General features: G+C 61.4%; 1 protein-coding gene across 1 annotated transcript in view; it reads right to left on the reverse strand.

Annotated features, from left to right (window-relative positions):
• The window catches only part of HUWE1 (HECT, UBA and WWE domain containing E3 ubiquitin protein ligase 1), a gene marked incomplete at both ends in the record, with an annotated part of 34,546 nt that extends 23,331 nt beyond the window's left edge, over nucleotides 1-11,215 (reverse strand). Inside the window, 12 exon segments of the mRNA XM_061443610.1 lie at nucleotides 38-136; nucleotides 254-329; nucleotides 421-557; nucleotides 1,642-1,811; nucleotides 2,655-2,834; nucleotides 3,519-3,730; nucleotides 5,657-5,865; nucleotides 6,454-6,520; nucleotides 6,598-6,740; nucleotides 7,501-7,668; nucleotides 9,064-9,259; nucleotides 10,827-11,215. Coding sequence (XP_061299594.1) covers nucleotides 38-136; nucleotides 254-329; nucleotides 421-557; nucleotides 1,642-1,811; nucleotides 2,655-2,834; nucleotides 3,519-3,730; nucleotides 5,657-5,865; nucleotides 6,454-6,520; nucleotides 6,598-6,740; nucleotides 7,501-7,668; nucleotides 9,064-9,259; nucleotides 10,827-11,215 — 2,046 coding nt within the window.
• Nucleotides 11,216-11,860: the final 645 nt, after the last annotated feature.

Consider the following 11,860-nt stretch of genomic DNA (forward strand, 5'->3'; position numbering starts at 1 on the left):
CCCCCAAAACCTTGGGGGTCCCCTATGGGGCACCCACCTTCCCTATTGGCCTGGAGCGTGGAGGCTTGGCTGAGGTTGGAGGGAGCCTCATCCATGAGCACATCCTCTTGGGATTCATCCTCACCGGAGCGGCTCACTTGGAAAGAGGGGGGGGAATCACCATCAGGGGGGCACCCCATAAGTGTGGGGGGGGATCCCTGTTATAAGGGACACCCCATTTTGGGTGCTAAATGGGGGGGGGGGGGTGTCTCACCGATGATGGTGCTGTTCCCAGCGGCTCCATCCCGCTCCAGTAGCTCATCAATGAGATCTTCCAGTTCATTTTCCACCTTATGGGGGGGGGGGGGGGGGGATATGGAGAGGTTTTGGGGTGCTGGGGGGTGGGGTTGGGGGTGCAGGGGGTGGGGGTTGGGCTCTCACCTGCATCTCCTGGGTGCTGAGCCCCTCGGGCTGTCCCCCGGGGTCACCTTCGGCCTCCCCGTCCATGTCCCCATCGGCTGCCTCCGCCTGCGTCACCTCCGCGTCCTCCTCGGGGGGCTCGGGGTCCCCGGGGTCCCCTTTAATATGGGGGGGGGGGGGGGTTAAAGTGGGGGTCAGGGGGATGGGGAGGTGCCCCCCCAGGGTGGGTTATGGGGGGATATGGGGGAGGGGGTTGTTAAGGGAGATGAGGAGGAGGGAAAGGGGAAGTTGGGGGATAGAAGGGAGGGGGGGACACATGAAAGATGGGGGGGGACATGAACAGAGGGGGAGATCATGGGGGGGGGGGCTTTGGAATACAGGGGGGGTGCTGGGGGGGTGCCCTGGGGTGCTATGTGGCACCATTGGGTGCTGTTGGGGCACTACAGGATGCAGGTCAGGTGCCATGGGGCACTGTGGGGCTGCTATGGGGTGGGCTGGGGTGCAGTGCGGGTGTCAGGGGGTGCAACGGGATGCACTGGGGGTGCTATGGGGTGGAGGTGCCATAGGGCACCATAGGTGCTATAGGGGCACCATGGGCACTATGAGGACACCATAGGTGCTATGGCAGCACCACGGGTGCTATGGGGACACCATGGGCGCTATGGGGGCTCCATGGGTGCTATGGGAGCACCATGGGAGCTCCACGGGTGTTATGGGGACACCATGGGCTCTATGGGGACACCATGGGGACACCATGGGTGCTATGGGGACACCATGGGAGCTCCATGGGCGTTATGGGGACACCATGGGCTCTATGGGGGCTCCATGGGTGCTATGGGGACACCATGGGGACACCATGGGTGATATGGGGACACCATGGGGGCACTATGGGCTCTATAGGGGCTCCATGGGCGCTATGGGACACCATGGGCGTTATGGGGGTTTCATGGGTGCTATGGGGACACCACGGGCGCTATGGGGACACCATGGGGACACCATGGGCGCTATGGGGACACCACGGGCGCTATGGGGACACCATGGGCGCTATGGGGGTACACCATGGGCGCTATGGGGACACCATGGGGACACCATGAGTGCTATGGGGACACCACGGGCGCTATGGGGACACCATGGGCGCTATGGGGACACCACGGGCGCTATGGGGGTACACCATGGGGACACCATGAGTGCTATGGGGACACCACGGGCGCTATGGGGACACCATGTGCGCTATGGGGGTACCTCCATCGGGGGGGGCAGCGCCGCTGTCCCGGGCCCCGCCGCCACCCTCGGCCTTGCTCTTGCTGGACGAGCCCTTGGTGCCGAAGAGGCTCCCGCTGGGCTGGTTCACGATGCGCGAGAGCGTCTCCAAGGGCTTCAGCGCCGCGTTCACCGTGTTCGCCATGTTGGGGCTGGGGGGAGAGGGGGGCACCACTGAGCCCCCACAGCCGCAGGGAGCCCCCCAAAGCCACCCCGGCCCGTTGAGAGCAAGCACAGCCCCTTGAGAGCCAGCAGAACCCAGCAAGAGCCCCCCAAACCCCATTAGAACCCCTTGAGATAGCCCCAAGACCCCATCACAACCCCTTGAGCACCCACCATAATCCATCAAGACCCCCCAAAACCCCATTACAACCCATCAAGACCCCCCCAAGACCCATCGTAAGCCCCCAAGACCCCATCACAACCCCTTGAGCACCCACCATAATCCATCAAGACCCCCCAAAACCCCATCACAACCCATCAAGACCCCCCAAAACCCCATTACAACCCATCAAGACCCCCCAAAACCCCATTACAACCCATCAAGACCCCCCCAAGACCCATCGTAAGCCCCCAAGACCCCATCACAACCCCTTGAGATCCCACCATAACCCATGAATACCCCCCAAAAACCCATTACGACCCATGAATACTCCCCCAAACCCCACTGCAACCCATCGAGACCCCCCCAAGACCCATCACAACCCATCAATACCAAACCAAAACCCATCACAGCCCCTTGAGACCCCCCCAAGACCCCATCAAACCCCCTTGAGATTCCACCATAACCCATCAATACCCCTCATAACCCCATAATGGGGGGATCTTGACCCAAAATGAGGGGATCTTGACTCAAACTGGGGGTATCTTGACCCAGACTGGGGGTATCTTGACCCAAAACAAGGGGATCTTGACCCAAAATGAGGGGATCTTGACCCAAACTGGGGGGATCTTGATCCATAACAAGGGGATCTTGCCCCAAAGAGGGGGTGCACCTGGATAGGTCGAGGCTGTGGGGCACCCTGGCCAGGTCGTTGACCAAGCCCTTCTTGAGGAAGAGGCGGATGATGTTGTTCATGCCGTTGTGCTGCGTCTTGGTGGCGCTGCTGTAGAAGCTGGAGGTGGTGGGGCAGGACTCCATGATGGTGCTGATGATGCACATGACGGCCTGGAGCCTGTGGGGGGGGAGATGTGGGGGTCACGTCAGCCCCATAGAGGAGATGACGTCAGCCCCATGGAGGAAATGTCAGCCCCATGGAGGAGATGTCAGCCCCATGGAGGAGACGTCAACCCAATGGAGGAGACGTCAGCCCCACGGAGGAGACGTCAGCCCCATGGAGGAGACGTCAGCCCCATGGAAGAGACAACTCCATGCAGAAGATGTCAATCTCATGGAAAAGACATCAGCCCCATGGAGGATACAGCCCCATGGAGGAGACAATCCTATGGCATCCCCATGGTACCCCCACCACCACGAGGTCTCTGGTGTCCCCATAGCATCCCTATGGCATCCCCATGGGACCCCCACCACCACGAGGTCTCTGGTGTCCCCATAGCATCCCTATGGTACCCCCCCCACCACGAGGTCTCTGGTGTCCCCATAGCATCCCTATGGCATCCCCATGGGACCCCCACCACCACGAGGTCTCTGGTGTCCCCATAGCATCCTTATGGCATCCCCATGGTACCGCCACCACCACAAGGTCTCTGGTGTCCCCATAGCATCCCTATGGCATCCCCATGGTACCGCCACCACCACAAGGTCTCTGGTGTCCCCATAGCATCCTTATGGCAACCCCACCACCACGAGGTCTCTGGTGTCCCCATAGCATCCCTATGGCATCCCCCTGGCCCCATACCGGGCGTGCTTCTCGGTGCTCTCGGCCATGGCGAGGGCCCGGCCCAACGCCGCCTTCACCTCGTTGACCAGCGCCACCTGCGCATCGGTGCCGGTGCCGGCGGCTGCCAGGCTGGCGAGGAAGAGCCGCGCCAGCGCCGGGGTGTCCTTGTCCTCCACGTTGGGCGTGTGCGGCAGGAGGTGGTCCAGCACGAAGGCCAGAACGCTGCAGTCCTGGGGGGGGGACAGGAACCTCTATGGGGCACTGGGAGATTGTATGGGGGGGACAGGAACCTCTATGGGGCACTGGGAGGTTGTATGGGGGAGACAGGAACCTCTATGGGGCACTGGGAGGTTGTATGGGGGAGACAGGAACCTCTATGGGGCACTGGGAGATTGTATGGGGGAGACAGGAACCTCTATGGGGCACTGGGAGGTTGTATGGGGGGGGACAGGAACCTCTATGGGGCACTGGGAGATTGTATGGGGGAGACAGGAACCTCTATGGGGCACTGGGAGGTTGTATGGGGGAGACAGGAACCTCTATGGGGCACTGGGAGGTTGTATGGGGGGGACAAGGGAACCTCTATGGGGCACTGGGAGGTTGTATGGGGGGGACAAGGGAACCTCTATGGGGCACTGGGAGGTTGTATGGGGGGGACAAGGGAACCTCTATGGGGCACTGGGAGGTTGTATGGGGGGGACAAGGGAACCTCTATGGGGCACTGGGAGGTTGTATGGGGGGGACAAGGGAACCTCTATGGGGCACTGGGAGGTTGTATGGGGGGGACAGGAACCTCTATGGGGCACTGGGAGATTGTATGGGGGGGGACAAGGGAACCTCTATGGGGCACTGGGAGGTTGTATGGGGGGGACAGGAACCTCTATGGGGCACTGGGAGGTTGTATGGGGGGGACAGGAACCTCTATGGGGCACTGGGAGATTGTATGGGGGGGGACAAGGGAACCTCTATGGGGCACTGGGAGGTTGTATGGGGGGGACAAGGGAACCTCTATGGGGCACTGGGAGGTTGCATGGGGGGGACAAGGGAACCTCTATGGGGCACTGGGAGGTTGTATGGGGGGGACAAGGGAACCTCTATAGGGGGGACAACGGAACCCCTACAGGGGCATTTGGAGCTCCTATAGGGGGAACAGGGGAACCTCAATGGGGGGACAGGGGAACCTCTATAGGGTGCAACAAAAATCACAGCGTGTGAGGTGAGAGACACCTCGACACACACAGTGACAGGGACCCCATAGCACAGGGTGACAAAGGAACCTCCTATATGGGGTGACACCTTGACACACATGGTGACAGGAACCCCATAGCACAGGGTGACAAAGGGACCTCCTATATGGGGTGACACCTTGACACACATGGTGACAGGAACCCCAAAGCACAGGTGACAAAGGAACCTCCGATATGGGGTGACACCTCGACACACATGGTGACAAGGAACCCCATAGCACAGGGTGACAAAGGAACCTCCTATATGGGGTGACACCTTGACACACATGGTGACAAGCAACCCCATAGCACAGGGTGACAAAGGGACCTCCTATATGGGGTGACACGTTGACACACATGGTGACAAGCAACCCCATAGCACAGGGTGACAAAGGAACCTCCTATATGAGGTGACACCTTGACACACATGGTGACAAGCAACCCCATAGCACAGGGTGACAAAGGGACCTCCTATATGGGGTGACACGTTGACACACATGGTGACAAGCAACCCCATAGCACAGGGTGACAAAGGGACCTCCTATATGGGGTGACACCTCGACACACATGGTGACAGGAACCCCATAGCACAGGTGACAAAGGAACCTCCTATATGGGGTGACACCTTGACACACATGGTGACAAGGAACCCCACAGCACAGGTGACAAAGGAACCTCCTATATGGGGTGACACCTTGACACACATGGTGACAAGGAACCCCATAGCACAGGTGACAAAGGAACCTCCTATATGGGGTGACACCTTGACACACATGGTGACAGGGACCCCATAGCACAGGGTGACAAAGGGACCTCCTATATGGGGTGACACCTTGACACACATGGTGACAGGGACCCCATAGCACAGGGTGACAAAGGACCCTCTTCTGTCCCTATGGGGTGCGTGGGGGGGGCGTCCCTTGCCGTCACCTCCTTGATGAGCTCGCTCTGCCCCACGGTGTAGCTGTAGTTGGCGATGAGGGTGGCGATGCCCACGTAGGAGCGCACGAGCTCGGCCAGCAGCCTCAGGATGGTGGACGTGGGCATCAGGGGCTTGGAGGCCTTCCCCCGCTGCCGCTCCTCACCCCGCTCCCCATCCTTCTCCTTCCGCCCTTCCCGGCCTTCCTCGGGGCTGGCTGCTGGGGGGGACATAGGGGGGAAGAGCGTTCGGGGGGGGCAATGGGATGGGATGGAGAGGGGGAAGGTCAGGAAGGTGTTGGAGGGCTCAGGGCTATGGGGCAGGGAGGGATGGGGAGGGGGGTCAGAGGCATGGAGGACACAGGGGGGCTCAGGGATGTGGGGGGGGGACGTTGGGGGGCTTTGGGATATAGAGGAATGGGATGGGCGGTTAGGGGCATGGAGGACACTGGGGGGGGGGGGGTCAGGGATGGGGGGGGACGTTGGGGGGCTTGGGGATGTGGGGGGCTTTGAGATATGGAGGGATGGGGAGGGGGGTCAGAGACATGGAGGACATTGGGGGGGGCTCAGGGATGTGGGGGGCACGTTGGGGGACTTAGGGATGTGGGGGGGACGTTGGGGGGCTTTGGGACATGGAGGGGATGCTGGGGGGGTTAAGGATGCAATGGGGATGGGGATGCAGAAGGGACGGGGGGGGCCTCGGGATGTAAAGGGGACGTGGGGAAGATGGGATATGGGGGGGGTGGGGGGTGACTGGGGACATGGGGGTGCCACTGGGGGGGGGGGGGGTACCAGAGGGACACCGCTACCTTCCCCCTGCGGCGTCCCCGATGGCGGCGTCTCCGCGGCAGCTCCATCAGCACCAAAGACCTGAGCCTGGGGGAGCCAAGGGGGGGACATCAGACCTTGGGGACCCCCCAACACCCCCAAACCCCCCCCAAGACCCCACTGACGTTGATGGCGAAGCCGGAGGGGGGGTCGAAGTCGCCGGGCTGGCGCGTGAGGCTCCGGTACTGCTGGTAGACGTCGTCGCCGATGTCCGACAGCAGCTGGCTCACCTCCGAGGGTGCCGCGCTCTTGGGGTCCCCCTTGTCCCCTATGGGGGTGCAGGGGCCCAAGGGTGAGTGGGGGATGAGGAAAGCCTTGGGGATACCCCCATTGCCTGCATCCCATGGGGGGCATCCTGATTCAGACACCCAATTCTTCCTCCCCCCTATATGGGCAACCCAGCCCTATAGACACCCCAATTCTTCCTCCCCCTATGGGACTTCCAATTCCTATAGGGTCACCCTATTTCTTATAGACACCCCAATCCCTAGGGACACCCCAATTCTTCCCCCATATGGGCACCCCAAGTCCTATATGGGCACCCTATTCATTAGACACCCCAATTCCCCTCTATGTGCACCCCAATCCCTAGGGGCACCCCAATTTCCCTCCCCATATGAGCACCTCAATTCCTATATGTGCCGTGCCCCCTACTCCTTATAGACACCCCAATTCCCCCCTATGTGCACCCACTCCCTAGGGCCACCCCAGTTCTCCACCCCCATATGGGCACCCTACTCCTTGTCGACACCCCAATTCCCCTCTATGCGCACCCCACTCCCTAGGGCCACCCCAATTCCCCTCTATGTGCACCCCACTCTGCGGGGAAACCCCAACTCCCCCCCATAGGTGCACCCCAGCCCCACATCCCCTATAGAACACCCCCCCATCCAACTCCCCCTTCACCCTCCATCCTCCACCCCTCTACTCCCACTCCCCACCGGGTGTGTACAACCCCAAACGGGGGTGCTGAACCCGCACTAAGGGGTGCGTTAGCACCCATGGGTGCCCCCCCCCGCCCCACATACCCTCCTCGGGGGCATGGTAGGCTGCCAGGGCATTGAGCATGTCGTAGATGACGTCCTTGATGGGCTCGGGGATGACGGGCAGCGCCGAGGGCTTCACCGGCGTCGTCTTCACCAACTGCACCGCGTTGGGGCCTTTGATGCGCAGGTTCTCGAACTCATCATCCGAGGCTGGGGGGGGACAAAGGGGGGGTCAAGGGGGGGGGAAAGGGAGTGGGGGGGCCCTATGGGGTCGCACTGTGTGGGGCGTGCTGGGCTTGGAGGCAGGGAAGGGCTGGGGGGATGCTGGGGATGGAGGGCAAGGGATGGTTGGGAGGATGGTTTGGGGTGAAGGGACCCATAGGATCCTGTTTTGGGGGTGAAGGGACCCATAGGACCCTGTTTTGGGGGTGAAGGGACCCATAGGATCCTGTTCTGGAGGTGAAGGGGTCCACAGGACCCTGTTTTGGGGGTGAAGGGACCCATAGGATCCTGTTTGGGGGTGAAGAGGTCCATAGGACCCTGTTTTAGGGGTGAAGGGACCCATAGGATCCTGTTTGGGGGTGAAGGGGTCCATAGGACCCTGTTTTAGGGGTGAAGGGACCCATAGGATCCTGTTTGGGGGTGAAGGGGTCCATAGGACCCTGTTTTGGGGGTGAAGGGACCCATAGGATCCTGTTTGGGGGGGTGAAGGGGTCCATAGGACCCTGTTCTGGGCGTGAAGGGACCCAGAGGGAGCCACGGAACCCCATATGGGAGCATTTGGACCCATAGGGAAGCCATAGGGATGCATTGGGAAGCCCTGGGCCACCCATGGGGCAGCCATAGGAATGCATTGGGAAGCCCTGGGCCACCCATGGGGCAGCCATAGGGATCCACAAGGCAGCCATAGGGATGCATTGGGAAGCCCTGGGCCACCCACAGGGCAGCCATAGGGATGCCCTGGGCCACCCATGGGGCAGCCATAGGGATCCATGAGGCAGCCACAGGGATCCATGGGGCAGCCACAGGGATCCATGGGGCAGCCACAGGGATCCATGGGGCAGCCACAGGGATCCATGGGGCAGCCATAGGGATCCACGGGGCAGCCATAGGGAACCATGAGGCAGCCATAGGGATCCATGAGGCAGCCATAGGGATCCATGAGGCAGCCGTACAGATCCATGGGGCAGCCATAGGGATCCATGGGGCAGCCATAGGGATCCGTGGGGCAGCCACAGGGATCCATGGGGCAGCCATAGGGATCCATGAGGCAGCCACAGGGATCCATGGGGCAGCCATAGGGATCCATGGGGCAGCCATAGGGATCCATGGGGCAGCCATAGGGATCCACGGGGCAGCCATAGGGATGCATTGGGAAGCCCTGGGCCACCCACGGGGCAGCCATAGGGATCCGTGAGGCAGCCGTACAGATCCATGGGGCAGCCATAGGGATCCATGAGGCAGCCGTACAGATCCATGGGGCAGCCATAGGGATCCGTGGGGCAGCCACAGGGATGCATGGGGCAGCCATAGGGATCCATGGGGCAGCCATAGGGATCCATGGGGCAGCCGTGGGGCAGCGGCACGGCCGGGGCCAGGCCTCACCAGTGCCGGAGCCGCGGGGGGCGGGCAGGGCGATGCGGATGCAGCCGGTGGCCACCTCGGTGAAGACGGTGGGGCTGCGGCAGGCGGCGGGGCCCAGCACCCGCAGGATGTAGTTCACCTCCCGGGAGCCCAGGCTGCCCGACACCACCCCCGACGTGGTGCTGCCGGCACCGCTCGTGGCTGCCGAGCGAACCACCTGCAATGGGGGGGGTTACAGTGTGAGGGGACCCCCCATAGACATCACCCCAGCCTCGGTGCCCCCTGCAGCCCCAATCCCATTGGCCCCAGCATCCCTTAGACCCAGCTCCCAAACCCCATTATCCCCAGCATCCCTTAGACCCCAGCTCCCAAACCCCATTATCCCCAGCATCCCTTAGACCCCAGCTCCCAAACCCCATTATCCCCAGCATCCCTTACACCCCAGCTCCCAAACCCCATTATCCCCAGCATCCCTTAGACCCCAGCTCCCAAACCCCATTATCCCAGCATCCCTTAGACCCCAGCTCCCAAATCCCATTATCCCCAGCATCCCCTCCTCTCCAAACTTCCCCAGCAACCCCTGGACCCCAACTCCCTATACCATTATCCCCAGCATCCCCTCCACCCCCAGTTCCTCAATCCCAGCATCCCCTGGACCCCAGCATCCCCTGGACTCCAACTCCCAATCCCATTATCCCCAGCATCCCCTGTGCTCCCAACTCCTCAATCCCAGCATCCCTTGGACCCCAGCTCCCGATCCCATTATCCCCAGCATCCCCTCCTCTCCAATTCCATAATCCCCAGTGTCTCCTGGACCCCCAACCCAATTATTCCAGCATCCCCTCCTCCCCAATACCATTATCCGCAGCATCCCCTAGACCCCAACTCCCAATCCCATTATCCCAGCATCCCCTCCTCTCCAATCCCATTATCCCAAATGTCTCCTGGCCCCCCAACCCCATTATCCCCACCACCCCCTCCTCTCCAGTCCCATTATCCCAAATGTCTCCTGGCCCCCCAACCCCATTATCCCAGCATCCCCTCCTCCCCAATCCCATTATCCCAAACGTCTCCTGGACCCCCAACCCCATTATCCCAGCACCCCCTCCTCTCCAATCCCATTATCCCAAATGTCTCCTGGACCCCCAAACCCATTATCCCAGCATCCCCTCCTCCCCAATCCCATTATCCGCAGCATCCCCTAGATCCCAACTCCCAACCCCATTATCCCCAGCATCCCCTCCTCTCCAACCCCATTATCCCCAGCACCCCCTGTACCCCAACTCCCAACCCATTATCCCAGCATCCCCTCCTCTCCAACCCCATTATCCCCAGCACCCCCTGTACCCCAACTCCCAACCCATTATCCCAGCATCCCCTCCTCTCCAACCCCATTATCCCCAGCACCCCCTGTACCCCATCTCCCAATCCCATTATCCCCAGCACCCCTGTACCCCATCTCCCAACCCATTATCCCAGCATCCCCTCCTCTCCAATTCCATTATCCCCAGCACCCCCTGTACCCCAACTCCCAACCCCATTATCCCCAGCATCCCATCCTCTCCAACCCCATTATCCCCAGCACCCCCTGTACCCCATCTCCCAATCCCATTATCCCCAGCACCCCCTGTACCCCATCTCCCAATCCCATTATCCCCAGCACCCCTGTACCCCATCTCCCAACCCCATTATCCCAGCATCCCCTCCTCTGCAGTTCCATTATCCCCAGCGTCTCCTGGCCCCCCAACCCCATTATCCCCATCACCCCCCCCCATCCCCATCACCTTCTCCATGGTGTGCCGCAGGGTGCAGGGGTCCTCGATGATGTGCCGGAAGAGGAGGGTGACGAGGGGGGTGAAGCCGGTGAAGCCGGAGCTCTGCGTCAGGCCCAGGATGGTTCGGGTGCTGCGGAGCTCGGCGAAGAGCAGCGCGTGCTTGTGGTGCCGCGTGAGGCGCAGGCAGAGCCGCAGCGTGGCGTGCAGGGTGTCGGGGTCCACCGGCACCCCCAGCATGCTCACGCAGGCCCGCAGCACCGCCGGCACCGCCTCCTCCGCCAGCCCCTTCACCGGCGGCTCCTCCGGGGACGGGCAGCACGAGGAGGGCGATGGCGAAGAGGATGAGGAAGAGGAGGGAGCGGCGGCGGAAGCGTCGTCCTCGGGGGGGGCCTCTGGGGCTGAAGGGGGGGGGGGTTGAGGTGAGGTACCCAAGGTGAAGCCTAAGAGAGCCCCAGCACCGCATCACCTGGGTCCTGTATCCCTGCCGTGGGGTGGAGGGGTCCATAGGACCCTATTTTGGGGGTGAAAGGGACCCATAGGACCCTGTTTTGCGGGGTGAAGGGGGTCCACAGGACCCTGTTTGGAAGGTGAAGAGACCCATAGGACCTGATTCTGGGGGGAGAAGGGACCATAGGACCCTGTTTTGTGGGTGAAGGGGGTCCATAGGACCCTGTTTTGCGGGTGAAAGGGGTCCACAGGACCTTGTTTGGGGGTGAAGGGATCCATCAGTCCCTGGTTTGGGGGTGAAAGAGACCGTAGGGCCCTGTTCTGGGGGTGAAGGGGACCATAGGACCCTGTTCTGGAGGGCAAGGGACCCATAGGACCCAATTTTGGGGGTGAAGGGGTCCACAGGACCCTGTTTTGGGGGCAAAGGTGTCCCCCAACACAAGGCTGAAATCATCCCCATGGATCCCAAATCCACTCCGACACCAAATCCCACCCCTTCATCCCAAAATCCCAATATTAGGCCCCACAACCCCCCTATTACACCACCCCCCCAAACCCTGTATACCCTCCATATAGTACAGGGACACAGGGCACCA

This window comes from Pezoporus flaviventris, unplaced genomic scaffold (genome assembly GCF_033815535.1).
Source record: "Pezoporus flaviventris isolate CSIRO_AGI_PZ_B2104156 unplaced genomic scaffold, CSIRO_AGI_Pfla_v1 ptg000446l, whole genome shotgun sequence".
Classification (NCBI taxonomy): domain Eukaryota; kingdom Metazoa; phylum Chordata; class Aves; order Psittaciformes; family Psittacidae; genus Pezoporus; species Pezoporus flaviventris.